Source organism: Solanum stenotomum, chromosome 6, assembly GCF_019186545.1.
Source record: "Solanum stenotomum isolate F172 chromosome 6, ASM1918654v1, whole genome shotgun sequence".
Taxonomy (NCBI): Eukaryota; Viridiplantae; Streptophyta; class Magnoliopsida; order Solanales; family Solanaceae; genus Solanum; species Solanum stenotomum.
Genome location: NC_064287.1, coordinates 54,125,205 through 54,152,592, shown reverse-complemented (window position 1 = coordinate 54,152,592; position 27,388 = coordinate 54,125,205). Strand labels below are relative to the sequence as shown.

The window sequence follows — 27,388 nt, the reverse complement described above, 5'->3', positions numbered from 1 at the left end:
TAGCATAAGATAAAAACAAGTTGCCATGGCCCAATGTCTCATCATACTAGAAGTTGGGGCAAGTCATTGCAACAAAAAATACTTAATGAAGAAACCCCACTTTAATTAACATTGCGCTTTATTTTATGTGTCTTCGTTTAATCAGATATCAAATTTTAAGAATATAGATTTTTTTTTAATTTTATGATTTTAAACGTATCATATCATGTCAATTTAAGTGTAACAATACCTTAAATTGTAAAGATCCTCCTTTTTTCAGCTATAAATTTAAACTTCGTTCGTTCACCCAATAATATGCACTGATAGTCTAATTTTTATTATTTTTTTGCAATCACTAGAATTTAATATGTTATAACAGATTACTAACTCGTTAGTAAATATAATCAGTTGATCACACTATTTTCAAGAGACTTACACTATAACAAAAACTACATTTAGCGGCAATAAATATACACATTAATAAAGAGTGATAAAGCCTTTACCGACATTAGTTAATTGTCATTGGATCCAGTGTTGCTATAGACTTTAGGGACATTTACAAAGAGTGTTAAATGCCGCTAAAAATACATTTTTAGTGACAATTAAGTTATTGCGTTAATTAATTATCGCTAAGGATCATTTTTGATGTAGTGCTAATGGTATACTTTCTCACCATTGGTATCTTGAACTTAAACTTAGCTACAACAACGATAACATATTGTTGATAAAGTGTACGTAAATTTATCCCTACCTCATCAAACTGAATTATAACATTCTTTTTTTTTATAAAATAAGCTAAAAAAGAAAAGTGAAATGATGAATTCTTTTCACTATCATTTCTTCTTCCAACTACCACATGATTATTGGCACATTCTTTTTTATTTCTTCTTATATAAATATATCAACTTTGAACTATTTTTCATCACATAAATCATAAAAATAATTAAACATGGGGAGAACAAGAATGCCAAATTTTTGTCTAAATAGAATTAGGCCTCATGTTCAAATTCGTTCTCCACCAATACAAGCCAAAAATAATATTATTGAAGAAAAAAATGATCCTTCATTAGCCATAATTCCGGCATCGGCGCCGGAGGAAAAAGTTGTCGCCGGTGATGACGTGGCAAAACCGACACCGGTAATTGGCCGGAAAATAATGATTTTAGTAGATTCAAGCCTTGAAGCCAAAAATGCATTGCAATGGGCATTAACTCATACTGTTCAAAGCCATGATTTACTCGTTCTTCTCTATGTTACTAAACCTTCTTCTTCTTCTTCTAAACAAGGTTAGTTTAGTCTTTTGCCTTCTTTATTTACTTGTTTTTATTCGAGCTAATGGTCAAAAACAAATCTGAACTATCGAGTAATAACCTTATCACATTGTTCATATAGAAAAAGAAAACAACTGATAGTTGAGGTGTACATGTTTTAAGACATAAAAAATGTTACATGATAGTTCAGGTAGAAAAAAAGGAAAAATTGATAGTTGATGCGTGTAACTCACGAAAAACCGACAACAAGTGTGTATTTGATCTATTTCATTTATGTTATGTTTTTAGTTTAAGTTATATATATCGTCAATAAAGAAATTTTCACACTATTAAGTCAATGTTTGTATAGGTAATTTGTCATATCTTAATATATATGTTTTTAGATTATAATATGATGGTATAAATATTTTGTTTTACATATATGAATGATCTATATAACTTAAACTCGTTTGTTTTGTAAGTGGAACTAGCTAATAATGGAGGTTCTATATATTAATGGAAGTTTTGTACTCAATTTGTTGTTTTATATTAAAGTTTGCCTTCTTTTGTTGCAGATGAAGATTCTAAAAAGGAAATTAATCCAAGAATTTTCGAATTTCTTGCTTCCATGAAGAATATTTGCAAGATGAAAAGACCTGAGGTGTGTAATCCATCAATTTGCAGTTTTAAATACTTAGAAATTATGCTTTTAATTAGATAAATATTCTAATTAAAAATGAAAAAAAACAAACAAAATTACTTTAATAATATAGATAACTTCTTACTGTCATGTCAATATATATAAGTTAAATCTTTCGTGATGACAGATTCAAGTGGAAGTGGCAGTGGCACAAGGGAAAGAGAAAGGTCCAATCATAGTAGAAGAGTCCAAAAAACATGACGTGTCACTTCTAGTCTTAGGCCAGAAGAAAAAGTCTATGACGTGGCGTTTGATTATGATGTGGGCCCATGGCGGTCGGGTGGTTGCTGGTGGCGGCGGCGGTGGTGGTGGAGGAGTGGTGGAGTACTGTATTCAGAATGCTAGTTGTATGGCTATTGCAGTGAGGAGAAAAAGTAAAAAACTTGGTGGATACTTGATCACTACCAAAAGACAAAAGGATTTTTGGCTTTTGGCTTGATTATAAATATAAATTTAATTAAAGTTCCGTCTTAATTAGTTTATAGTGTGCTTCTTGTAAATTCATAATTATAGTGACCTATATGGATTGGAAAGTCAGTGAGTCAAAAGATAATTGAGCAATGTGTCTTGTCTAATTTTTTATTTTTTTTTAATGTTGAACACCTTATAAAAATAGTATTAAATCTTGATGATCGATAACGTTTAAATTATCAATTATTTTGACTAAGGATATAACGACACCTGGTAATTAATTTTCTATTTTTAAGTCTCAGTGGATAAAGCTATTTGATATATGTATAGTAATAGAATTCCTTACCGTTTAATAGTCTGCAAATCACACAGGAGATATAAACTATATTAGGCAGAACTTATCTAATAGGCTCAATTTAAAAGGCATTAAGGGAAGATCAATTTCGGGTCGAAATGAGCAAAGAACAGAAAGGGCCAAATGAGAAAAATGATAGCACATGGCATTTGAGCTTTTTGAAGAAATAATAACCCTAAAGTGTAGACATGTAGGACATATTAACTAACTCATTTTTTCTTCTTTAGATCACTTTTATCAATTTGGAATCCCTTGCAAATTACTCCACTTTTTAACCTTACAATCCGATCTCTTGATCCACTTGGCTATATCCGTCATTATTTTTGTACATACAAGTTAAATCGTAAAAGTTTTTATCTATGATTAAATCCTTTCTAAATTCTTTTATGACCATATATATATATATATATGGTCATAGAAGAATTTATATATATAATAATTTTCACTTTATCTTATTTTAAAAATTATTAAATCCCTCTTATAAAAATTTTGATCATTGCACAAAGAGATGCAACAAAGCAATCAGAGGTTGTACATTTTTTAAACTTAGATCGATAAAAATATCACTCAATAATTCAACATAATTGGATGTGAAGGGTCAAGGCTAGTAGATAGTAGTGGAGAATTAGAGCTTGGGATTAAGAAAGGAAATTTTGTGATAGTTATAATAATAACATCCAATAAATAAGCTATGTTCATTAAAAACTCATGTTATGTTGGGAGTGGTCTTAACCGTCGTTTGAGCCTTGAGGATAAATATTTTTTTTGTTGGGAGCATTCCTAGAAATGTGCTCTATAATATGCTAATACAGATTTAATTGGGCTCAATGTGAGTATCAAACGTAGAGATGGATCTAACATTTGAAGTTTATGAGTTCCTAGAGATATAAAAGTATAAATATAAAAAACTATTATAAGTGTCCGAGAGGATTCAAATATTTATCAAGGAGGATAACAAAGCTTAAGTCATTTATGCCGTCGGTCTAAGAGACTACTTTGTTATAGGGTTCCAACACAATAACATACTCAATTAAATTTCACAAGGTCTGGAGAAGGTAGAATGTATGTAAACCTTATCACTACCTCTTGGAAGTAGAAATATTGTTTTCGAAAGACCCTAAACTCAAGTGCAACAAATTCAAGTACAAAAAGAAGGAGACAATGAAGAAAATATAGAAAGTAACAAGAAACAGTGCAAAGTCTACTAGAAGGGAACAAAATAATAAAAAAATAGTGAGATAATCGAAACACAATAAACAACATACTAGGATAGATTATTGAAAACAATAAACAATGATAAATAATATCAAAAACAAGATCTGAATTAATACAACTAATACAATGCAAACACCAACCACATTATCATACCAGTTAGGAAGCATAAGTGTGTTAGCCTTAGTGAGAAGATTTTAAAGTTATGTGGAAGTTTTGAAAAGATTCTAGAGTTATGGAGAGGTTTTGAAAAGACTCTAGAATGTCCGAGAGAATATTCTAGGCTTGTAGAGTATTTTAGAAGAATGACCTATTTGTAAATATGTAGGGCTTATGTAGCAATTTTTATTTGCATCTTAGCCCCTAAGTGTGTAGTATAAATAGAGGGGTGTGAAAAGCATTCCCAATGTCCTTTCCTTACAACTCATTACCACTAAACTGTCAATCAATATTATTAGGGGATTTTCAAGTTAATATACATATATATTTATTTAATTTTTTAATACAAATACATAGTCTGAAACAGGAAATTACATTCTGTTGTTGTTTTCAGTTCTTCTTCCATCATATTGACACATTGGCCACACCATATTCCTAGCTTAAAAGACCCAGTCCAAAATAGATTTTGAAGTATTCGAAACAAACACTTACATTGTGTGGCTGTCTTCAGTTCTTCCTCCCTTATATCAATGAAGTCTGCTCGAAAACACAGAACAATGGTTCGAACAGATGCTACATCCATGAGGTTCCAAGGATTATCATAATACACCAGCCTTTTTAGTTCTAAACTATGAACAAATGGTATCAATAATGTGACTGTATGCACGTCTCTTTCATAACACACTAATATCACCTTTCTTAACCTTCTTGATTTCAAACTTATATTAGCAAAGCCATCAACTCTATCAATGGTTAGATAAATAAGATTTGGAGATCCTTATAGGATAGTATCCAAACAATCTTGGGATACAATGGTTTCCCCAATCGATAGAGATGTTAGCGAAGCCAAATAACTCTGTCAGGATGTATGGCACATATACTACTTCAAAATGAATGAGAGACGCGTTACAGAAAATTACTTGAGACAATTTGTAGGCTTCTTCCATATACTGTATTTCCACGAATTTCAGAGATAGTGTTTCAAATTTTGTAACTCTACATCCAAACCATACCACAAAATCAAGATGCTTCCTCATGCTGCTTTCATAACTCCTCATCAATATTTTCAAACCCTTGACGTTCTGTCCACAAATCTAATAGTGAATTTGCAAGATGAAAAAACCTGAGGTGTGTAAAGTCTTTACATTATGTTGTTCTATTTCAGTTTTTCATACTCTATATCAGTAAAGTTTGCCTAAAAAACAAAGAAAAACCGTTTGAACAGATGGTACATTCTTGAGCTTCCAAGATATATCATAATACGCAATCCCTTTTAATCTAAACTATAAACAAATGGAACCGATAGTCTGAACGTATGAACGACTCTTTCGTAAAGAAATAAGGTTGGGAGAACCTTCTAGCATACTATCAAGCTTGGGATATCCTAACTTGCCAAATAAATAAAAACTTTAGAAAAGACCAATTTACTGTGCCAACAGGATGGAATGCACAATTAACAACTTCAAAATCAATTAGAGACGTATTCAATAGTGTAGTTCTTTAAAGACCCATGTAAAAAACTTATTCCATTTTCATCTTGAGTTTCAGAGAACTCAAGATATACCATAACTAAAACCCAAAAGTCTTTCCAGGCTTTATGGATAGAAGTTTTTTGTAATTTGAAAAGTATGTCCACAAGAATGCAACTTGGAAGCGAAAAAAGCTGATTAGTTTCTGCCATGGTAATAATGCAAGAATACAGAACACAGAACGCAAGAACTTGTATAAACACGGGCGCACTCAAAATCCGGGACAAAAAAGAAATATGAATTTGGATGAATATTTTGGATTTGATTGAAAGTGAAGATTGGTTCTTGATATATATTTGATCGGAGATAGGCGGAGACCATTCACCGGGAACAACATACAGAAAAAAGCCTTATAGCGTGAAAGCGTTATGCATTTTCATTTTTTGTTATAATATTTAAAAGAGTTCTTATACGTGCAAGTTAAAAATTATATTCCTGTTTCAATTTATGTGACCGTTTTCGAATTTTGAGATTCAAACAAGTCCATATTTAATGGTAAATTTTTCATAAATTGTTAAAATATTTTGAATTGTTTCACTTCAAGTAAAGTTTGGGGAATCAAAAACAAGTTCTACAATAATATGACTAATACAATTGCAAACATCAACCACCCTTAGCAAGACAGCACTACACTACATATGAACCTTTTACCATAATACATGTTTACAACACCCCTACTATCTAAGGTCATATCCTTGGTAACCTGAAGTTGCGTCATATCTTATCTTATCGCCTCTCTTTAATACTTCTTCGACCTATCTCTGCCTCTTTTGTACCTTTTATAATCAATCTCTCGCACCTCCTAACTAGTGCATCTACACATCTCCTTTTCACATGCCCAAACCATCTTAATCTCGCTTCCCTCATATTTTTCACCAAAGAGGCCACTACCACCTTATCCCAAATATCCTCACTTCTAATCTTATCACTTTTAGTATGACCATACATCCATCTCTGCAACATGCATCTTCCAAGCATGAGAGTTGTTGACTGATTAACACTCTACTTCATACAACAATATCGATCTAACCACCACTATAAAATTTACCTTCGCATTTTGGCCAACACCTTTTTATATATATATTTAATAATTTTCTCAATATTTCAAATATTAGGGCTCTAATTTTGCTAACTATGGTCATGTGCAGATAGGCCCATAAAACAAAAGTTTGGGTCAAATAGTGTAAAAAGCCCAACCCAACAGCATCCAATACAAAAGCCCATAAAGTTTTTATGATGTTGCTTGTCTTCTCCATTAGAGTTCTGCTAAACCCTTGTATTAACTTTTTTCTGAGGTTTTAGCAGCAAAGCAACAATGGCGAAAACTGCAAAAACAAGCAAGAGCGACAGTTCATCAAAGAAGAAGAAGATGAAGAAGAGTTGCAAGTCAGGTCCTAAAGCCAAAGACATGAAGCTCAAAGCTCCAAAAGAGAACCCTTTCGAAACAATTTGGTCACGACGCAAATTTGATATACTTGGGAAGAAACGCAAGGGTGAACAGCGACGAATTGGTGAAGCTCGTTCTTCCGCCATTGAAAAGGTAAAAATTGCACCTTTTTCTGACTGATATTCATTAATTTAGGGATTTGAGAGTTTGATATGCTAGTTTTGTTGTGACAATAGAGGAAGAAGACGCTTTTGAAGGAGTATGAGCAAAGTGCGAAATCATCTATGTTTGTTGATAAGCGTATTGGAGAGAATGATGAAGGACTTGGTGAATTTGATAAAGCCATTATGAGGTCTCAGCGTGAGAGGCAGGTTAGTTATGGAAGTTTTCTTCACGGCCAATGGTTTAATTTTGTTCATATTCACAATCAATGTTAGCATAAAGTAGTGATTTTTAATGGCAATAGGGCAGAGCTGGTGAAGCTTAGCATTTTTCTGTTTTTCACCTGCTCAGTTAAGATTCCGCCCTTCCCTGCCCTGTTAAGGTTTCGCCCTGCCCTTGCCCTTGCCCTTGCCCTGTTCTATTGCCATCCTATTTTTATCAACGTTAGCATAAAGTAGTGATTTTTATAACGTAATTTCTGTTGGAAAATAGTTCAAACTCTGCATTTTCAAAAAAAGAAAATAGTTCAAACTCTTTTCCAAGGAAAACCTTTAAGGAGTAGATGATTTTGTGGCTCTCAAAGTTCTGTTTACGACGATGCTCATTATGTTCAGATTCTAGTTTTTTTTAAAAATAAGAGTGAGCATCTCGACTAATTCCATTCCGTGGTGTACTTGCTAGCTCTCACCACGACATGTATCAGGTAACTCTCTGCTGGAATACCCTGCTAGAATTTTGAACCTGAGGCCTTATGGTTGACAAGTTTAGGAGTAGGTTTCACCCTGGTGACAAGTTCTATAATTAGAATTAACAATTGGTGTCCAAAGTTGTAACCTAATTGTCAATGAAGTGAGAGGAGAACCATGTGGTTTCAAGTTTAAATCCCAACGGGATAAAATAATATTAGGTGTTTTTTTCCATCCACCTAAGTTTCAGTCTTCATTTACTGGGTACACACGAGAGATAGTACCTGGTGGAACAGTCGAGAGGTGTGTGTAAGCCGGTCCGAACATCATTGTCATAAAACAAAGTAACAACTTATTCTTCAAAAGTTCAACATCTTTTTTGTATTGCCCATATGTTTTTGACCAGGGGAAAAATTTGTTCTCCCTTCATCACGTTAGCATAAAATAGTGATTTTTTAGTGGAAAATAATACAAACTCATTTCTAAAGGAAAAAAAATCATATGTAGATGTTAAAGAAGTGTTCTTTCAATGGCAATCATGAAGATTTAGTTACCTATGTTTTTTTAGCCTGGCAGTCTAAATAATGAAGAGTTAAGATTAAAGCACTAGCATGAGAGTGATTTTTCCTTCAAAATAAACAAGCTTTGTCAAATACCAAAAGCAAAAGTTGCATGTCTCTAAATTTGAATAGGCCCAACTTACACAATGCATAGGTGAAGGCTCAACCCTCCATAATGAACCCAACCTTGAAAGTATGATCTGAAATAAATTAATGATCCCGTAATTAAAAACAACGAAGATAAAGAAAGAAAAGTATGGAGCCAAGAAATAGGAAACAAATGGATCTTTGCATGTTCATTTTGTTAGAATCTCCAGAGCAACCATCATTAATTTTCAATGCGCATTGAGCAAGTAGTTAGTTCAGGTCTTTTTTATGAGATAAATGGTTGCATGTTTTTACTAATGTACTGTTCACTTTTATTAACTTATCTGATAATGCTATTGCTGTTGACAATTATCTACTTTTATTTTCTGTATATGTAGGTGAAATTGAAGAAAAACAAGTATAACCTATCAGACGAGGATGAAGAGGACTTTGAAATTGGTGCCTCATTGGGAAGAGATGATTTTGATGAAGAAGTCCCATTTGATGAGGATGAGGAGGGTTATGGGAGAGATGGTGAGAATAACCCTTCTTGTGTTGTGTTTCTCATCTCTCTGGCGAATAGATTAGTGTTTATTTATCATGCAATATTGCATTTTTCAACTCCCTTCTTTTGCTTATTTCTATATGTTTATTAAAAAAATTATGAAACATACATACAGATAATGCCTGCTGTTTTTTTAAGCCCGGGCAGGGCTAACAGCATTATGTCTAAAATAGTTTATTCAACCCAAATTGCCACAATTAGATGATACACCTGCTTCTTAACCAAATCAATTACTTGTGAATCGGAATCTTTTAATTGACTAGTACATCAACTAACACGGTACTTTTGCTGATTTATGGCATAGTATCTTGGTTTATGGAGATGGGATTTTAATATGACAAAAATGGAGTTTTTTGTTGCCAAGATGTCATGTTGAATTCAAATCATATCAGTTAGGATACTTTGAAATTGTAGAGGGGGAAAACATTTTTGTTCAAGAACATGCGCTGAGCTTTTCGAGATAGACCAAGAAAGTTGGTCATTTTCTTTGGTTCAATAGAGTACTTTTTCACTTCTTGAATCAGGGTAGGATAGCTATAATGTATATTACTTTTTGTTTGGCCTTCTCTATGTCCTGAATGGTAAGGACTAAAGACACCTTTTTTCTTTTATTGTCAGATGCCCCTTCTATTTTGGTTGTTAATGCATAGCAGTCTTAAGTTTATGTACATTTGAAAGAAACCATAGAGCTTTTGATGGGGTGGAGACCTACTATGTACATTTGAGGAATAACCTCTCATTCCCAGTTTCTTTTCCTTCACCAGTGAAGTTCCAGTTTGTATGTAAGAACTGGTATGCTTGGATGTTATAGATGCTCTAATATTTTATGTACTATTGTTTACTTGAGATTCTTTTGACTATTAATAAATTATTTACCTTGTAGAAAAATACTTTCAAGTCCCTTATACCCTTATATAGTAACACAAGTTTTAGGCAAAGGAGAAAGCTGCTGATGGTCTTGACACTCTTGGAGACTTATACTATCTTCTTGCTGTACTTTGTTATACAAGATACACTCCGTATTCAAAAAATAAATAAAAAGAGAAAAACCGTTGAAGAAAAACCATCTTCTTAAACCTAATCTGGCTGCTAGCCAGAGGATTACAACCATTATAGGCTTCATACTTCATCAATATCTTTTTTTTTTCCAGTGAAGGTGGTAGTGTTCCAAACCTTGTATTTTCTGTTATTAAGCATCATAAACCGTTCTTGTATGGTTTTCTTTCCTCATGCCGGCTGTCTATTTCTGTGCAGATAAGTCAGCTATCTCGGGACAACTTAACTTTCATGGATCTCAGAATGCCCAAACAGGTCCTATGGAAGCAGAGGAAAATGTTAGTTGCTTCCTCATTTTTTGCCCCCCTCTTGATGCATATTCCCTGCTTTATTTTGGAGTTTACGCTGACTAGCTTCTAAGAAATGAAATATTTGATATGCGTCTCCCTCTAGGCCCCTCCTATAATTAAGAGCTCACTTAATTGCTATTCTGACTAGTTAGGTACTTAGATATAGATGTTTTTGGCCTGATTTCACCTTGTAACTTAAATTGCTGCTCCATGCATTTTTTGAGTCATATGAAAGGAAAGAAATCAAAGATGTTTTAAAGGAAGGGCTGCATCTACACACAAGATCAAATATTAGTGTCTATATCTTTTTGTTTTTTGGTGTTAATTGCTTAAATACATATTATTGATGCATTTCTAGGAGCTTGAATGGATTGGCTTAATTTAGGTGCTTTTAAGCCAAAATAGCTTCGAAGCAATTTTGTAGTGTTTGGGTAAATAAAAAAGTGCTTGTAAGCACTTGTTTTTAAGCCAAAAGCCAATCCAATCAGGCTCTAGATCTCTGCAGTACCCTACAATTGTAAAAGTTATGAAAGGTGTATAGGGGCTGAGATATTCTTTTTGGTTGTACAGAGAAGCACCAGCTTGGTGCAATTTCATCAAATAAATTCTTTACAATTGAAAAAAATTGGTGTGTTCCACCAAAGCTGTCAGCTGATGGTGTTATGTTTTGATTGATGATATTAAACTAGCTTATATTTCTAATAAGATGTCATTTAAACATGGGTAACATGATAATTACATATGAGAGCACTAACTTTAGAGGCTGCCATTGAAAACCTAAATAATTTCCGGAAGAGAGAATAAGAACAAAACATAATTAACAGAAGAAAACAGGTTCTTACTTTGTTTCTGGGAGCATGCATCATTTTGCGTGGGATGATAGTCCATAGTTCACAAAGATGTCTCGAAATATTCTTGTTTTTTATTTGCAACACAGGTGTCGTTCTGCTTCTGATTTGGTGTACCATCTTATTGTAGAGGAAGAAAAGCAAGAAAGAAGTAATGGAGGAAATCATTCAAAAGAGTAAATTCTTTAAGGTTTGTTATTGTTTGATTTCTTATGGTGCAATCTGATAAAGGGAATGATTTCTCTACCTGCCATATGCTTGACAATTCTTTTGTTTTTCCTACCTTGTTAGGCCCAAAAAGCGAAGGACAGAGAAGAAAATGATGAATTAACTGAACAATTGGACAAAGACTTCACATCACTGGTGAATTCGAAAGCCTTATTGTCGCTGACCCAACCAGACAAGATACATGCTCTGAAGGCTCTTGTGAACAAGAACATTCCAGTTGGTAATGTGAAGAAAGATGAGGTAGCTGATGCTCCCAGAAAAGGACCTATTGGAAAGGTATAATTGGGTTTATTTTTGATTGCTGGAAACATTCCTGAATACTGTGCATCCTGGTCTTTCCTCCTTTCATGTGCCGAGCCCCGTTCGCCTTTGGTACTTCAGTAGATCTTCTAAAATCAAAAGCGCTACTTCAGCCTTAACTACAACTAAATTACGCAAGCCCTGCCGATACCTACCTATAGAGTAAAATTCAAATAAATCTTCTTCTCCATCTTTGTTAGGTTACAGTGCATTATCCATGAACAATTACCAATAAATTTTCTTTTGATTATATTAAATTTGTCTATGTTGGCCACTTTACCTTCCTAATTGGTTTCAGGAAAAGCCCGACACTTATGAGATGCTTGTTAGTGAGATGGCACTGGATATTCGTGCTCGCCCATCAAACCGGACAAAGACTCCAGAAGAAATTGCACAGGAGGAGAAAGAGCGGCTGGAATTGTTGGAGGTATGATGCACTATGGCAGAAACAAGAGTTCCTTGTGTCTCTTTATACCATACATTACAATGACAGTTTTTGGTGCCAAGATGGAGAAAGTGGTTACATTTCTACAAGTAAATTGCACAATTAATTTCTAAACTAACTCAACTCCTTTGGACAAGTGTTTTCTTTTTGAGGATCAAGGATCCTGTTTCTATTTGATTATACCTTTTGTGATATTATCCTTGTGTGCTTTCAAGTGGTTGTAATGTATGACTTATTGTCTGCTGGGTAATTGGTGTTCTTGCATCATCAATAGTGGTCTTCATCATGAAACTGCCTACTGTGTGGTAGTAGTGATTGCTTGCTTTGTGCACTTTCACGTGGCAATGTTCTAAACTAGAATACATTTAGCTGGACTATTATTTCAAAGATTTAATACTTTGGTAGGATAAAGGAGCATTTATCTTTTGGCTATAGTAGTTATTTACGAAGCAAAGCTTTTTTCATTTGTTCAGCAAGAACGTCAGAAGAGAATGGCTGCTGCTGATGATGGGAGTGATGAAGATGGCAACGCATCTGATGATGACAGCAAATTAATCAAAGACCCAAGGACTATATCTGGCGATGATCTTGGGGACGATCTTGAGGAGGCGCCTGGAACTAAGTTGGGGTGGATTGCTGAAATCTTGAGTAAGAAAGAAAGTGAACTTGAGGGTGAAGATGCTGCTTCTACTGGGGATTCAGAGAGTGAAGAGGACGATGGTGAGGATGAAGGAAGTGATGATGGTGAGGACGAAGGAAGTGACGATGGGGAAGATGAAGAAAGTGATGAGTCTGATGAAGAACAAGGAAAGACACAGACTATTAAGGACTGGGAGCAAAGTGACGATGATATTATTGATACTGAGGAAGAGGATGATGATGAAGGTTCTGGTGATGATGCTAAGAAGGTGATGAAAATAAAGGACCACAAGCAGGTTGCCGTCAAGGGAAAAGAAGTTGGCACTTTGCAAACCAAAAAAGAAAAAACGACAGTGAAACATCAACAAAGCGAACTTCCCTATACAATTGAAGCCCCTAAAACCCTGGAGGAGTTTACTTCATTGATAGACAATTGTTCTGATGATCAAGTAATTGAAGCAATCAAGAGAATTCGTGCATTCAATGCAATAACTGTTGCGGCAGAGAATAAAAAGAAAATGCAAGTATGATAATCTGTTTTCACTGTAATTTCTCTATGATTGATGTTTGACCTTTGAGGCTTTCTCCGTTCTCCTTTTTGTGAACAAAAATGGTAGGAGGATTTGCCATGAATTTTTAGGAGTATTTCACCATTTTACTGTATTTGCTCATAGTCGGATTTCACTGGGTATGTTGTTGTTGTTGCAACTGTATTTGCTCATGTGAATATCTCTGTAGGTTGATAAAAAATGCATGTTGTACTATTAGATGATAAGGTTATGGGTAGTCAGAACTAGATGAGTCATTTTTTGGGGAGGTAAGTTTCTACTACCACGATTGCTTTATAAGTAGCTTGTTTCTTTCATCAGGTCTTTTACGGGGTGTTGCTGCAATATTTTGCTGTGTTGGCAAATAAGAAGCCATTGAATTTCAAGCTTTTGAACTTGCTTGTAAAGCCTCTGATGGAGATGAGTGCAGCGACCCCATACTTTGCAGCTATATGTGCTCGCCAAAGGCTACAAAGAACAAGGACACAGTTTTGTGAAGATATCAAGCTTACAGGTTTGCTTTGATGTCCTGTTTGTTTCCTTTAATTGTTCTTTCTATCTCAACTTACATTTCTTGACTTTACCTCTTGTGTATTTGGTCCATCCTCATAGGAAAAAACAGTTGGCCATCTTTGAAGACCATCTTTCTGTTGAAGCTTTGGTCCATGATATTTCCATGCTCTGATTTTCGCCATTGTGTCATGACTCCTGCTATACTGCTTATGTGTGAATACCTAATGCGGTGTCCCATCATTTGCGGAAGAGATATGGCAATTGCTTCCTTCTTGTGCTCTTTGCTGCTAAGTGTAAGTGGATATGGTGTTTCATTTATCTTCCATGCACTGAAATTGATCATTTTGTTTGAATTAAGGGTGCTGGGATTTTGTTTGGTAGAGTATTATGTGCCGGTGGAGCACATATGGTTTCCACCTGTATAATCTCCAACTTAATCAAAACAGCATTATGGACTTCTGGATATGTAGTGATTGTCTTAGCCCAGTATATATTGTTACCTTACTAATACTTTGTGCGCCATAGTAAACTTCTGCAACTTACCCTCCTTGTTCTAATTTCGTCAATTCATCTATCTTTGAAGGTAGTTATAGTTATCTTCTTTGTTTTGCCCCTCTTCCTGGTTGATGATGTTTGCAATTACAGAATGACCATTTGAACTTAATTCTCTAAGCTTATGGTTATCAACATCTTGCCCTGCAGATAACTAAACAATCTCAGAAGTTTTGTCCTGAGGCTATAGTATTTCTTCAAACTTTGCTGATGGCAGCTTTGGACAAGGAACATCGATCTGAAAATATACAGGTTTGTCTTAACGGAAGGTTCTGAGTCTTTCTTGTTAGTTTAATTCTTGAAGCTGTTAACTATTTGTCCTTGTCTCATTCTGCAATTACTTTTTATTTTTATTGGATTGTATTTGGGTTGCTTCCTTCCACTTGTAAATTGACAAGCATCTTCTTGTGCTGCAGTTGAATAACCTTATGGAGATCAAAGAACTCGAACCTTTGCTTTGCATACACAGTAGCAACGTGGAGATCAATTCTTTAGATTTTCTTGAGCTAGTGGATTTACCAGAGGACTCTCAGTATTTCCAGTCTGATAATTACAGGTCAGTTAGTATTCCGTGGACATGCATATGGGCAAACCTTAAATTTTTGAATATGGCTCTATGTTAAGAGACAAATTATAAATATGTTCAATAAGTCTTTGCCTAGGTCTATTCGAGATGTGGTCTGTCATACTAACTTTTTATTTCCCAATAATATGATTGTCAATAAGCTAGTTGACATAACAAGTATCTCGCTCGCTCACACATTTTTGTGGTCTTGAAATTCTACTTCTAATTTTCTTTTCCGGGACTTACTGAACTGAATGCGATTAAATGTTTCCTCATACAGGGCTAGCATGCTTGTAACAGTTTTGGAAACCCTGCAAGGATTTGTCAATGTATATAAGGAACTTATTTCTTTTCCTGAGATCTTCACTCCAATTTCAAAATTATTATGCAAATTGGCCGGAGAAAATCATATTCCAGAGGCATTAAGGGAGAAAATGAAGGATGTATCTCAATTAATTGACACAGAGTCTCAGGAACATCACATGCTGCGTCAACCTTTGAAAATGCGGAAGAAAAAACCTGTACCCATCAGGATGGTTAATCCGAAATTTGAGGAGAAGTAAGATCCTCTTCTTGTTGTCTTATCTTTAATTTTAACGAACCATATTACTTCTTTCCTACTGAGCTTTACTCATCTGGTGATCATCTACCTTTGCAGCTATGTCAAGGGTAGAGATTATGATCCAGATCGTGAACGTGCTGAAAAGAAAAAGTTGAGGAAACGTATAAAGGAGGAAGCTAAAGTTGCTGTCCGTGAACTACGCAAGGACAATGAGTTCTTGTCCAAGGCGAAGGAAAGGGAAAGAGCTCTACTTGCCGCAGAAAAGGCTGAGAAGTATGGGAAAGATCTGGCTTTTCTTCAAGAACAAGAGCACGCGTTTAAATCAGGGCAATTGGGAAAGGGAAAAGGACAGAAGAGAAGGAGATGAAATTAGCTTTTGGTTGTTACTTGAAAATCTGATCTTCAAAAGTTTCCCATCTTTTGGTATGGATTTGTTCCTTTCCTTGGCTTTGTTATATTCTGAATTCCCACTGAATTCCAGTCAAAATCATGTAGGGGAATCCCCCATCCCCAGCCACACACACACAAACCTATATGTATTCATTGTTACTAACCTATATGTATTCATTGTTACTATTAATTAAATTTAGTTTTAATAAATTTTATTATTATTGATGTAGTTACAATTAAAAATTGTAGACAGTTAAATTTACATCTACTTTATATTTCTGAATGGGAAAAGGTCCCTCATCATACTTTTTGACATATATTTGTTCTTGCCATCTAACGTTGGATATATATTTGCACATCAGGTGAAATATTGAAATGAAGGGTTTACTGCTAAATGTAACTACCAACATATTATTTTTCAAATATATTTTTATAAAAAAGTAACACAATTTAATTAAAAGAAGAAAAGTAGTACTACTATATTATATACATTCAGATTTACAGTACACTTTAAATTTTTAACTTTGAAAAAAGAGAGACAAAAGGGACCCTTAGTGGAATATGTAGCCTCTACCAAAACCATGGGCCTTATTAATTATGCATGGTATTATATCGTACAAATCATATATGATGTAAAACTATCATAAAAAAGATACAATAATAATTGTTAGAAGGTAAACAAAAACAAAATAAGATAAAGACGCAATTCATGTATAATTGATTCTCAAACGGTAAAACCTTTCGCCTTTTCTCATCCTTATTCTCTAGGGAATCAATCCATCATTACATAAAATTATAACTTTTCATCTTTACATAAATATGAATTTAACCATATATATATATATTTAAACTGATGATATCAGGTGAAGGTATATAGTAGTAATAAAAGTCGTCACATACAGAGAGTGAGAGAAACGAAAATCGGAGCAGAGAATTTGTTTTTTCCCTCGAAATTATCAATGGAGAACGTAGAGAGCGTAGCAAAAGCTGCAGTGGAGAAATTGAAGGAGATGAATATGGTGGAAAACGCAAAGGAGATCGTCTTAAAAACGACGTCGTTCGTATGGGAATATGCACGGATCTTATTCGACTGGTTACCGGAAAATTTGAAGCAGATTGTCGTGAAAATGACGCCGTTCGTGCGAACTTCATCCGACTGGCTACTGAAAAATTCGAAGGAGATTGTCGTCAAAACGACGCCGTTCGTACGAACCTCATCTGGCTGGTTAATGGAAAAAGCTCCTCCACTGATATCTACTTCCATAAATTCGATCCGAAACGCTCCACTTCGTTATACCATTCCAATCGGATTTCTGCTGATTTTGTTCCTCCGCCGGTGCTGCAGCGGCGGCGACGGCGACAGCGGAAATGGGAAGACGATGAAAGCTCCGGGAAGGAATAATGTAAGGATACCAAGGCGTAGTTTTGAAAGCAGTCCTAAATCCTATTTCCGCGATCTCCGCTCCCGAAAAAACTAATTTCGGTATAATTATTTGGTATTTGAGATCTACTTATTTTATTTAATTTTTAAGTTCTGACTCGAAACCTTTAATTAAAAATAAAGGTATCGTGATATCACTTATGGAGTGGATTTATGTAATTTTGTATACTATGTGTTTGTATTTCGAATTTTATAAATATTTGATTATGAATTTAATTATTTTATAGTAATGTGAAATTATTATAAAGATTCATAAATTGGGACGGAGAGAGTATTTATTGAAGTGGGACAGGCTTAGATGCATCTACAATCCAACTGTATCGATCCAATAATTAATGTTGTTGGATGAAAGTTAGGTGAGAAATTAATATCAAACCTTGTGAAATTGTTTATGTACACTATTGATCTGAAAAAAGTTTGTATCAAAGAGAGAAAACTAAAAGGCGAATTAGTCTTGAATCGAAGAGTAGAGGTAAGATCTGTGTACATTCTGATATTTTTCAATTGAATTTTGTGGAATTACGTTGAATATGTTGTTGTTGTTGTTGTTGTCGTAAGTAGAGCGATGGAATTTGGAAGAGGTGAATTGAAGGTAAGAGGTACAGCAGTAATGGAGAAGATGAAATCAATAGAAGATATTTTGAAGATGTTGATGGATTCCCCAGTAGGATTTATCATTTCAATTGGGTTGATTGTGATTTTGTTGTCCTTAATTTGTCGTTGCTGCTGCAGAGGAAATAATAATAGGAGAAATGTGGAGATGATGCGTCGTAGGAAATATTATTGAAGTCAGTGACGAAGTTAGAAATTCAAAAAGATAAATAAAGTTCGTATGGAAAATTTAACATCTTATATATACTAGAGTTCATCTATAATTTTTCAACAAAGGCGATTCAATTGTTCCACTAGCTCCGCCCCTGATTATAGCAATGTACTAATGTGTATTGTGTTGGCTGCACCACCATGCCCACTGCCTGTAATTCCTTTCTTTTTGAATTTGAAGTTAGGAGGGTATTACACGAGTTTGTAAATCGAAATGAAAATCGAACGTTTCCTAGTTAAAAAGTGTGGAATTTCGTTTGAATTATCATTTGTCAGGACTCTTTGGCATAAATTGCTTGATTTGGATATAAGGCATTTATTCTGTTATTATTCTTGTATTCTTTTTCGTTTTCTTAATTGAAAAAATAAAATAACAAATTACAAAAATAATAATAACCTTGATACGATTCAATTCAACATTTTGTTCGTTTGAATTTGATTATGTTGTAGCTTTATAAGTCGGATTAACCATTGATATTAACCAACTAGTAGTATGCAATTCATCTCATTAATTCCCACATCTTTTAATGCCTCAATTTTCCAATCGACAACAGGGGAACCGTAATAGACATTCAATAACATTAAATTTTAAAAATATATTATTAAATTCAAATTCGAAATATTTAGTGAAAAATGAAGATATTCATATATGTAACGACAAGTGATTATTAATCTTATAAAAGTATAAGTTTCGTCAAGTAATTTGATTGTGTATTGCAGTACGCTTGAGTATTATTTTTTTTTATAATTTGAAGTGTTTTGATTTGATCATAGATTTTTGAAATACGATTACATTGTATTTTACATTGAAAAAATTTAATTTTTATGAGTAGAAATTGAAATTTGAAAATCAAAAGTGTTTTAAGATTCTTCATTATTAAGTTACCTTATTTTGTCTTTTTTCTTTTGGGTCAATTACTTTTTGGTGACAAATGACAATGTAGCAATAGCTATTTTGAATTTCTAAAAATATGACCTACTACAATCACGCTCACAATAATCTTGGGTAAATTTGATAATTTTATGAAAACTTTATGTTAAATTTTTATTTTTATACAGGTAATCTTTGTAAAGTTATTTTCTTATCAAATGTTCCATTTTCACTCTTTTTTTTCCTTCCCATATATATATATATGTTTAACCTAGCTAGTCGAGTAGTAGTACATTTAGAGCTTATTTGGATTGATTTATTTCAATTATGTTAATTTGTAAATATTTTTAGTACAGTATTATTTGAATAAATTAAAAAATTACTTATATAAGTACTTAATTTTAAGCTAAAATAATAAAAGTCAAAATCCAAAATCATAAATTTAAATTTCTAACCTGTAAACAGAAAAACCCAATATCTAATTCAAACATATGCTTACACTTACAGTCAATTACTCTCTCGGTTCCTAATTACTTGTTCACTTTTTCTTTTTTAGTTGTACCTAATTACTTGTCTATTTTGACAAATCAAGAAAAGACATTCTTTTACCTATTATACCCTCAATTCATTATTTTGAAAAAAATAGAAATTCTTGAAAATCTTAAGTTTTTAATTCATCATTTCACAAATTAATAAGGATAAAATGGTAAACTCACTATGTCAATCATTATTTTCTTAATAGGTATATCAATTTAAAAGTGGACAAGTAATTAGGGACGAAGAAAATAGTATTTAACTAAATAACTGTTTATTTAAAGCAAATGATTCTTTGCGGTCATGAAATGGAAGGATTAAAGTTTGAAGTCTTATAAAAGTGAAAATATTACTATTATCTTTTGTACTAAAAAGAAAACTTGGGTGGAAGATGTGTCCCCCCACATGCCATGAGACTAAAAGAAATGTAGAATGTAAATTACTAGGAATGAGACACAAAAATTTATTTTATAGAGAGATATCATACTTTCTTACAAATATATCTTTTTCTTTCTATCAAGAGATCTAGATAGAAAAAAAAATGGTTATGAAGGAAATAATGAGCTTTGTGATGGAGAAATTGAAGGAAGCCATACTCATACTGATGAATTTTGGTGGTCAAGTGCTACAAATAATGATGAATTTTATTGGCCAATTGTTAATGAAACCCGTAAACTTGGTCGGACAAGGGCTATTGTTCCTCAAAAATTTTGGTTGGCAAATACTATTGTCGCTGCTAAAAGTTTTCAGTCAAGTGCCACTTGCCCTCAAGAATTTTGGTTGGCAAGTATTATTGTCACTACAAAATGTTTTCGGACAAATGTCACTTGCCCTGAGAAATTTTGGTTGGCAAGTACTATTGTCACTGCAAAATGTTTTTGGACAAGTGTCACTTGCCCTTAAGAATTTTGGTTGGCAAGTACTATTATTGCTACAAAAAGTTTTGGGGCAAGTGACACTTGCCCTGAGAAATTTTGGTTGGCAAGTACTATTGTCACTGCAAAATGTTTTCGGACAAGTGTCACTTGTCCTTAGGAGATTTGGTTGGCAAGTGCTACTAGCGCTTGAGAATTTTAGTGGGCAAGCGCTAGCAGCGCTTGACAATTTCACTTGGCAAGTGAAGAGTTTATATATGAATTGGTTTGACGAGTTGTTTTCACTAGAGACAAGAATTGAGAAGATGATCAAATATTGGTTTCACTTAGCTTTACACTTTCTCATAATAGCGGTATTTCTAGCTATCTTCATATACTTTTTCTACTTTCAAGTCGGAATACTGCTCAGTATAATGGATCATCTCAAAACTGCGTGTGTTATGTTGATTAAGATTGTGAATCTCTTTATAGATTGTTGCAAGACTGTGAAAGATCTCTTTATATATTGTTGGAAGACGACTGTGAATGATCTCTTTATATATTGTTGGAAGACTGTGAAAGATCTCTTTATATATTGTTGGAAGACTGTGAAAGATCTCTTTATATATTGTTCGAGATCAAGCAAAAAACTTATTATCATGATGATGAGATATCTATTTTTATGTTGCTTGAGAAGCAAAAAACCTATTGGCAAGATGATGAAAGCTCCTGGTGATATGCTTGTCTAGCTAATTAAGCATTTTAATTTGATGAAGATCTACAATCTACAATGAGCACAACCTTTTGTAATGATAACTACTCCCTTAGTTTATATTTACTTGTCATATTTGGGAGAAAATGTTCAAAATCGTCCTTGATCGTCACATGATTGAAGTTATATTTGGGAGAAGTCATCACATTGAAAATTCAAATGAAGGATAAAATTGGAAGAAACACTCTAAAAGTAGTCTTGAAAAATGAATAATTAAGTTAACTTGAAAAATGAAAAATGATTCAAAAAATCTGGCTTTTCTTCAAGAACAAGAGCACGCATTTAAATCAGGACAATTGGGAAAGGGAAAGGGACAGAAGAGAAGAAGATGAAATTAGCTTTTGGTTGCTATTAATTAAAGTTTTCTTAATAGATTGGTGCTAATCTCTTACTAAATATTATGCACATATTTTTAAATTTTTATTATTGTTGTAATTGTAACTAAAAATGCTAGACAATGAAATTTACCGTTATTTTATATTTCTTAATGGGAAAAGGGTTATATTTATCATTGTACTTTTAGAAAAGAATTATATTTACTTTTCGTCATATTTTTTTGATATATTTGCTCTTATCATCCAATTTTGGGCATATATTTGCCTTTTGGGATGTTAACTCATGTCTTTACCCTTGTTATGTTATGTGATCTTGATACACAACAACAATCAATTTTCGGGTATATTGTTTAGATGATGCTATGCGTCAATCAATTAGTTTTAAGGGTATACATGACCCAAAAGATTGATGTACAAAAAGAATGTTATCTTACTATAATTATTAGAAACAATTTAACTTTGAAATTCCTCTTAATGAAATAATTTATAACTATATAAATATCTAAAATTATTTTGGACCACAAATTTTAAAAGTCTTTCTTCTTTTTTCAAATACCATGCAAAGTTAAACGGTACCATATAAAATGAGTGAGAGATAGTAATAATTATATGTGTCTTTTGTCATTATCTTTGCCCAACTAATCCATTGGAGAAAATTGGGGTTCATCCACCAACTTTAGCTAAATAAATTGTGTTTCTAAAAAAGCTTTCATCTTGACCATAAAAGTCTTCTTATGAAAGAATAGAATATGAAAAGTTAGAAAATTAATATTTATCTAAACTAATATGTTAAGGTTGTTCCATATTTATGTGAAAAATGGACCCCAGATATTTCAGAAAGAATTGCTTATAAACACAAAACTAATATTAAATATTAAAACTCAACTAGGTCAGTCAACAAAAGTTTTTTTTTTTTTTGTATTTGAATTGTTCATATCTCAACTTATTATAATTTCATAACAATTATTTATTTATGCTGAATAGGTTTAGTGCATTCAAATGTTATATAATTTTTGAAATTATTATGATAATATTCATTTAAAGATTTTTTAAAGTAAACTTTTTGCTAGAATTCTATCTAACCCCCAAAGCCCAAGCTTACTGGACACAAATTTTTAAAAAGTAATAGAAATTTTTTTATTTGTAATTTTAAATTAAAAATGTGTGTGTATATCAAATTTATTCTTTTATAGCTTTAAATACACATGGTAAAATATTGAAATTAAGGATTTACTACTCAATGTAACCAATAACATTATTTTTCAAATATTTTCTTTTCAAAAGTAACACAATTTAATTAAAACAGAAAAGTAGTTGTAGTATATCATATGCATTTAGATTGAGAAAATGATCAAATGCCTCCCTAATCTATAGTCGAATTGTCAACTACACACTTATATTTTACGGGTGTCCTATTACCCCTTTGAACTATTTTAAAGCGGAATAAATGCACCCTTAAGTACTGACATGGCACAGAGAGTGTGTTCACTCTCTTAAAGACATGTGAGAGATAAAGAACTGATCAAAAAAATATTTTAAAAATATTTTAACTTTTTGTTAAATACATTTTCCAACTTTTGCCTTTAATTTTATTTTCTTTACTTTTTTCATTTCTTTTTCCTTTATCATTTTTCCTCCTCTCTCTCTCTCATCACTCAACACCCTCCCTACCTATACATCTCCACGACCATTGTTGAACCACTATGGCAGCCCCATCTCCTCACCCATCTTCTAATTCGTTTTCATAATTTGTCTCACANAAAGAACTGATCAAAAAAATATTTTAAAAATATTTTAACTTTTTGTTAAATACATTTTCCAACTTTTGCCTTTAATTTTATTTTCTTTTCTTTTTTCATTTCTTTTTCCTTTATCATTTTTCCTCCTCTCTCTCTCTCATCACTCAACACCCTCCCTACCTATACATCTCCACGACCATTGTTGAACCACTATGGCAGCCCCATCTCCTCACCCATCTTCTAATCCATTTTCATAATTTGTCTCACAATTACTCACAACCATCAAAATCACCAAATAATCATTAAAACTATTATTTATGTAGTAAAAAAATAAATCAAAGTCATTAATTTTCTTGCTCAGACAAAATTTATCAAGCTTCAAATCTTATTTTTTGTCTTTATTAATGTCTGATGAAGAATTTAAACTACACACAATAAGAATTTCACGAAGTTGAGCAACAACAATCAATTGATTCTACTCAATACCGATAATTCAGTGATTTCTTCTAGTGTAGAAAGCCTAAATCCTCCACTATTTAAAAATAAATAAAAGGGTGTATCCATCCTCAATCATAAGACGAGTAGCGAGAACTTCAAGCTTAAGATTGGTATTACAATTGTGGAATTTGAGTGGGAGAGGTGAAAATGGAGATTTAAATAGTTAATAAAGTAGTTGTTGTGGTGTTGCTGATGAATATTGATATTTAATTTGTGGGTTATAGAAGGATGGAGTGGGGGTGGGGAGTGATTAGAGAGGAATGGGGTGGAGAGAGATAAATGTTTTGGAGAGTTACATGTAAAGAAATTGAAGCATGTCTTGGGAAAAGTGAAAAGAGGAGAAAATGAAGAAGAAGAAATATAATTACTTTTTTTTATTTTTTTTTATTTTTTTATATGCGTGATATTTGACAACTGGCAACGCATGATGCACACTACATGTAAAGAATGTGGTTGTGTAGTTTTAGGGTGGTTTATATTCCACTTTAAAATAATTTAAGAGGGTAATAAGACCTCCATAAAATATAAGTGTGTAGTTAAAAATTTAACTATAAATTAGGGGGTCATTTGGTCATTTTCTCCATTTAGATTTATAGTACACTTTCAATTTTAACTTTGGAAAAAAGGGAACCTTATCGGAATCTCTTGCCTTCTACCAAAACCATGGGCTTACACTATGTTTGGATGGGTTTTTTTGTATTGATTTATAATGTATCAGATTATATTATAGTGTATTATTTTATTAGATAATTTATTTTCTCACATACTTTATATATCAATAATTTGAATCATAGAAAGGTATGATAGNAATACATTTTCCAACTTTTGCCTTTAATTTTATTTTCTTTACTTTTTTCATTTCTTTTTCCTTTATCATTTTTCCTCCTCTCTCTCTCTCATCACTCAACACCCTCCCTACCTATACATCTCCACGACCATTGTTGAACCACTATGGCAGCCCCATCTCCTCACCCATCTTCTAATTCGTTTTCATAATTTGTCTCACAATTACTCACAACCATCAAAATCACCAAAAAATCATTAAAACTATTATTTATGTAGTAAAAAAATAAATCAAAGTCATTAATTTTCTTGCTCAGACAAAATTTATCAAGCTTCAAATCTTATTTTTTGTCTTTATTAATGTCTGATGAAGAATTTAAACTACACACAATAAGAATTTCACGAAGTTGAGCAACAACAATCAATTGATTCTACTCAATACCGATAATTCAGTGATTTCTTCTAGTGTAGAAAGCCTAAATCCTCCACTATTTAAAAATAAATAAAAGGGTGTATCCATCCTCAATCATAAGACGAGTAGCGAGAACTTCAAGCTTAAGATTGGTATTACAATTGTGGAATTTGAGTGGGAGAGGTGAAAATGGAGGTTTAAATAGTTAATAAAGTAGTTGTGGTGTTGCTGATGAATATTGATATTTAATTTGTGGGTTATAGAAGGATGGAGTGGGGGTGAGGAGTGATTAGAGAGGAATGGGGTGGAGAGAGGTAAAGGTTTTGGAGAGTTACAGGTAAAGAAATTGAAGCATGTCTTAGGAAAAGTGAAGAGAGGAGAAATGAAGAAGAAGAAATATAATTACTTTTTATTTTTATTATATGCGTGATATTTGACAACTAGCAACACATGGTGCACACTACATGGAAAGAATGTGGTTGTGTAGTTTTAGGGTGGTTTATATTCCGCTTTAAAATAGTTTAAGGGGTAATAAGACCTCCATAAAATATAAGTGTGTAGTTGAAAATTCAGCTATAGGTTAGGAGATCATTTGGTCATTTTCTCCATTTAGATTTATAGTACACTTTTAATTTTAACTTTGGAAAAAAGGGAACCTTATCGGAATCTTTTGCCTTCTACCAAAACCATGGGCTTACACTATGTTTGGATGGTTTTTTTGTATTGATTTATAATGTATCGGATTATATTATAGTGTATTATTTTATTAGATAATTTATTTTCTATTATCACATACTTTATATATCAATAATTTGAATCATAGAAAGGTATGATAGACAATAAAATATGAAGCTTTTGGAGTTCATTCAAATTACACTCTTTATACAACTTTTTTTTTTTCTTTTGTATTTACTTTTTCAAATTTCGAATTGTGAAAATTATAACTCTGCCACTAATCATAGTTACTCTCTCTGTCCACTTTTAATTATCATGTTACGTTTTTTAAAAGTTAATTTAACTAATTTTCAAAGTTAAATTAAATTATATTAATTCAATATTTTAAATATTCAAAACTACATTATACATTCCAATTTTTTGCATATATGAAAAAATATATGATAATATGTTAATCAAAGTTAAGTATTATTATTTGAAACTATGACAATTAAAAGTAGACGGAGTAACAAATAAGTAAATTTTAGTGTCATTCGTTCCCCTTTTATAAAAGCCGGTCACATACAGAGAGTGAGAGAGACAATAATCGGAGCAGAGATTTTTTTTTTGTTGAGAAATTATCAATGGAGAACGTGGAGAGCGTAGCAAAAGCTGCACTTGAGAAATTGAAGGAGATGAATATGGTGGAAAACGCAAAGGAGATCGTCAAAAGAACAACACCGTTTGTATCGGAATATGCGCGGATCTTATTTGATGGGTTACTGGAAAATCTGAAGCAGATTGTCGTGAAAACGACGCCGTTCGTACGAACCTCATCGGACTGGTTACTGGAAAAAGCTCCTCCACTGATATCTACTTCGATAAATTCGATCCGTATAGCTCCAATATATTACACCATTCCAATTGGATTTCTGCTGATTTTGTTCCTCCGCCGGGGCTGCAGCGGCGGCGACGGCGGAAATGGGAAGACGATGAAAGCTCCGGGAAGGAATAATGTAAGGATGACCAGGCGTGATTTTGAAAAAAGTCCTAAATCCTATTTCCGCGATCTCCGCTCCCGAAAAAAATAATTTCGGTATAATTATTTGGTATTCGATATCTATGTATTTTGTTTAATTTTTAAGTTCGAACTCGAAATGTTTAGTTAAAAATGAAGGTATCTCATCTACGTGATATCACTTATGGTGTGGATTTATGTAATTTTGTATACTATGTGTTTGTATTTCGAAATTTATAAATATTTTATTATGAATTTAGTTATTTTATACTCTTTCTGTTCTATTTTATATGTCACCTTTTTATTTTGCACTTGGATTAAAAAATAATGTAACTTTACCCCTCTATTCTTATTTAATTTTTTTGAAACTCAAGTTTTCAATCGATGAATATGAATTAATTTATTTTGATTAATTAATTTAACTAATGAACATGAATCATTTACCTAGCTTTTCTAAGTTGGTCAAATGTATATTTTTAAGGCTAATAATTCACAAGGATAAAAAAGGAAGAATATTGTAATTTATGCATTAATTTTATGAAATGACAAGTATTATGGATCAATTATTTATAAAAAGGGATGACATATAAAATGAAACGGAGGGAGTATTTATTGAAGTGGGACAGGCTTAGATGCATCTACAATCCAACAAGTTGTTGCTTTATCAACTGTATCGA

The 27,388-nt window shown here is 32.8% G+C and overlaps 4 protein-coding genes and 1 long non-coding RNA gene across 5 annotated transcripts; all 5 read left to right on the top strand.

The window, feature by feature from the left end:
* Nucleotides 1-806: 806 nt before the first annotated feature.
* Nucleotides 807-2,565, top strand: LOC125867721 (uncharacterized). The gene is made up of 3 exons (XM_049548289.1): nt 807-1,265; nt 1,805-1,890; nt 2,057-2,565. Exons 1-3 carry the CDS (start codon nt 929-931, stop codon nt 2,366-2,368), a joined length of 735 nt encoding a protein of 244 aa, XP_049404246.1. The 5' UTR covers nt 807-928; the 3' UTR covers nt 2,369-2,565.
* Nucleotides 2,566-6,859: 4,294 nt separating this feature from the next.
* Nucleotides 6,860-16,132, top strand: LOC125867530 (uncharacterized). The gene is made up of 14 exons (XM_049548068.1): nt 6,860-7,135; nt 7,219-7,353; nt 8,876-9,011; nt 10,297-10,376; nt 11,367-11,426; nt 11,528-11,740; nt 12,063-12,191; nt 12,683-13,372; nt 13,718-13,910; nt 14,009-14,202; nt 14,612-14,713; nt 14,878-15,017; nt 15,307-15,585; nt 15,685-16,132. The coding sequence occupies exons 1-14, from the start codon at nt 6,911-6,913 to the stop codon at nt 15,953-15,955; spliced, it is 2,847 nt and encodes a 948-aa protein (XP_049404025.1). The 5' UTR covers nt 6,860-6,910; the 3' UTR covers nt 15,956-16,132.
* Nucleotides 16,133-16,770: 638 nt separating this feature from the next.
* On the top strand, nt 16,771-17,628 carry LOC125869134 (uncharacterized). Its single transcript, XM_049549692.1, has one exon. The coding sequence runs from the start codon at nt 16,938-16,940 to the stop codon at nt 17,454-17,456; it is 519 nt and encodes a 172-aa protein (XP_049405649.1). The 5' UTR covers nt 16,771-16,937; the 3' UTR covers nt 17,457-17,628.
* A 156-nt stretch (nt 17,629-17,784) lies between these two features.
* On the top strand, nt 17,785-18,509 carry LOC125869136 (uncharacterized). The gene is made up of 2 exons (XR_007446781.1): nt 17,785-17,891; nt 17,981-18,509. It is a non-coding gene; the product is annotated as an uncharacterized LOC125869136 (long non-coding RNA).
* A 7,766-nt stretch (nt 18,510-26,275) lies between these two features.
* LOC125869135 (uncharacterized) lies at nt 26,276-26,981 on the top strand. The gene has a single exon (XM_049549693.1). It carries the CDS (start codon nt 26,338-26,340, stop codon nt 26,782-26,784), a length of 447 nt encoding a protein of 148 aa, XP_049405650.1. The 5' UTR covers nt 26,276-26,337; the 3' UTR covers nt 26,785-26,981.
* Nucleotides 26,982-27,388: the final 407 nt, after the last annotated feature.

Excerpts from the sequence above, each read along its gene's own strand:
- LOC125869135 (XM_049549693.1), top strand. The coding sequence starts at position 26,338 with ATGGAGAACGTGGAGAGCGTAGCAAAAGCTGCACTTGAGAAATTGAAG.
- LOC125867721 (XM_049548289.1), top strand. The coding sequence starts at position 929 with ATGGGGAGAACAAGAATGCCAAATTTTTGTCTAAATAGAATTAGGCCT. Across the intron at positions 1,266-1,804 it reads TTCTTCTTCTTCTAAACAAG|ATGAAGATTCTAAAAAGGAA; the intron begins GTTAGTTTAGTC and ends CTTTTGTTGCAG. Across the intron at positions 1,891-2,056 it reads GCAAGATGAAAAGACCTGAG|ATTCAAGTGGAAGTGGCAGT; the intron begins GTGTGTAATCCA and ends TCGTGATGACAG.
- LOC125867530 (XM_049548068.1), top strand. The coding sequence starts at position 6,911 with ATGGCGAAAACTGCAAAAACAAGCAAGAGCGACAGTTCATCAAAGAAG. Across the intron at positions 11,427-11,527 it reads AAAAGAGTAAATTCTTTAAG|GCCCAAAAAGCGAAGGACAG; the intron begins GTTTGTTATTGT and ends CTACCTTGTTAG. Across the intron at positions 14,714-14,877 it reads ATCGATCTGAAAATATACAG|TTGAATAACCTTATGGAGAT; the intron begins GTTTGTCTTAAC and ends CTTGTGCTGCAG.
- LOC125869134 (XM_049549692.1), top strand. The coding sequence starts at position 16,938 with ATGGAGAACGTAGAGAGCGTAGCAAAAGCTGCAGTGGAGAAATTGAAG.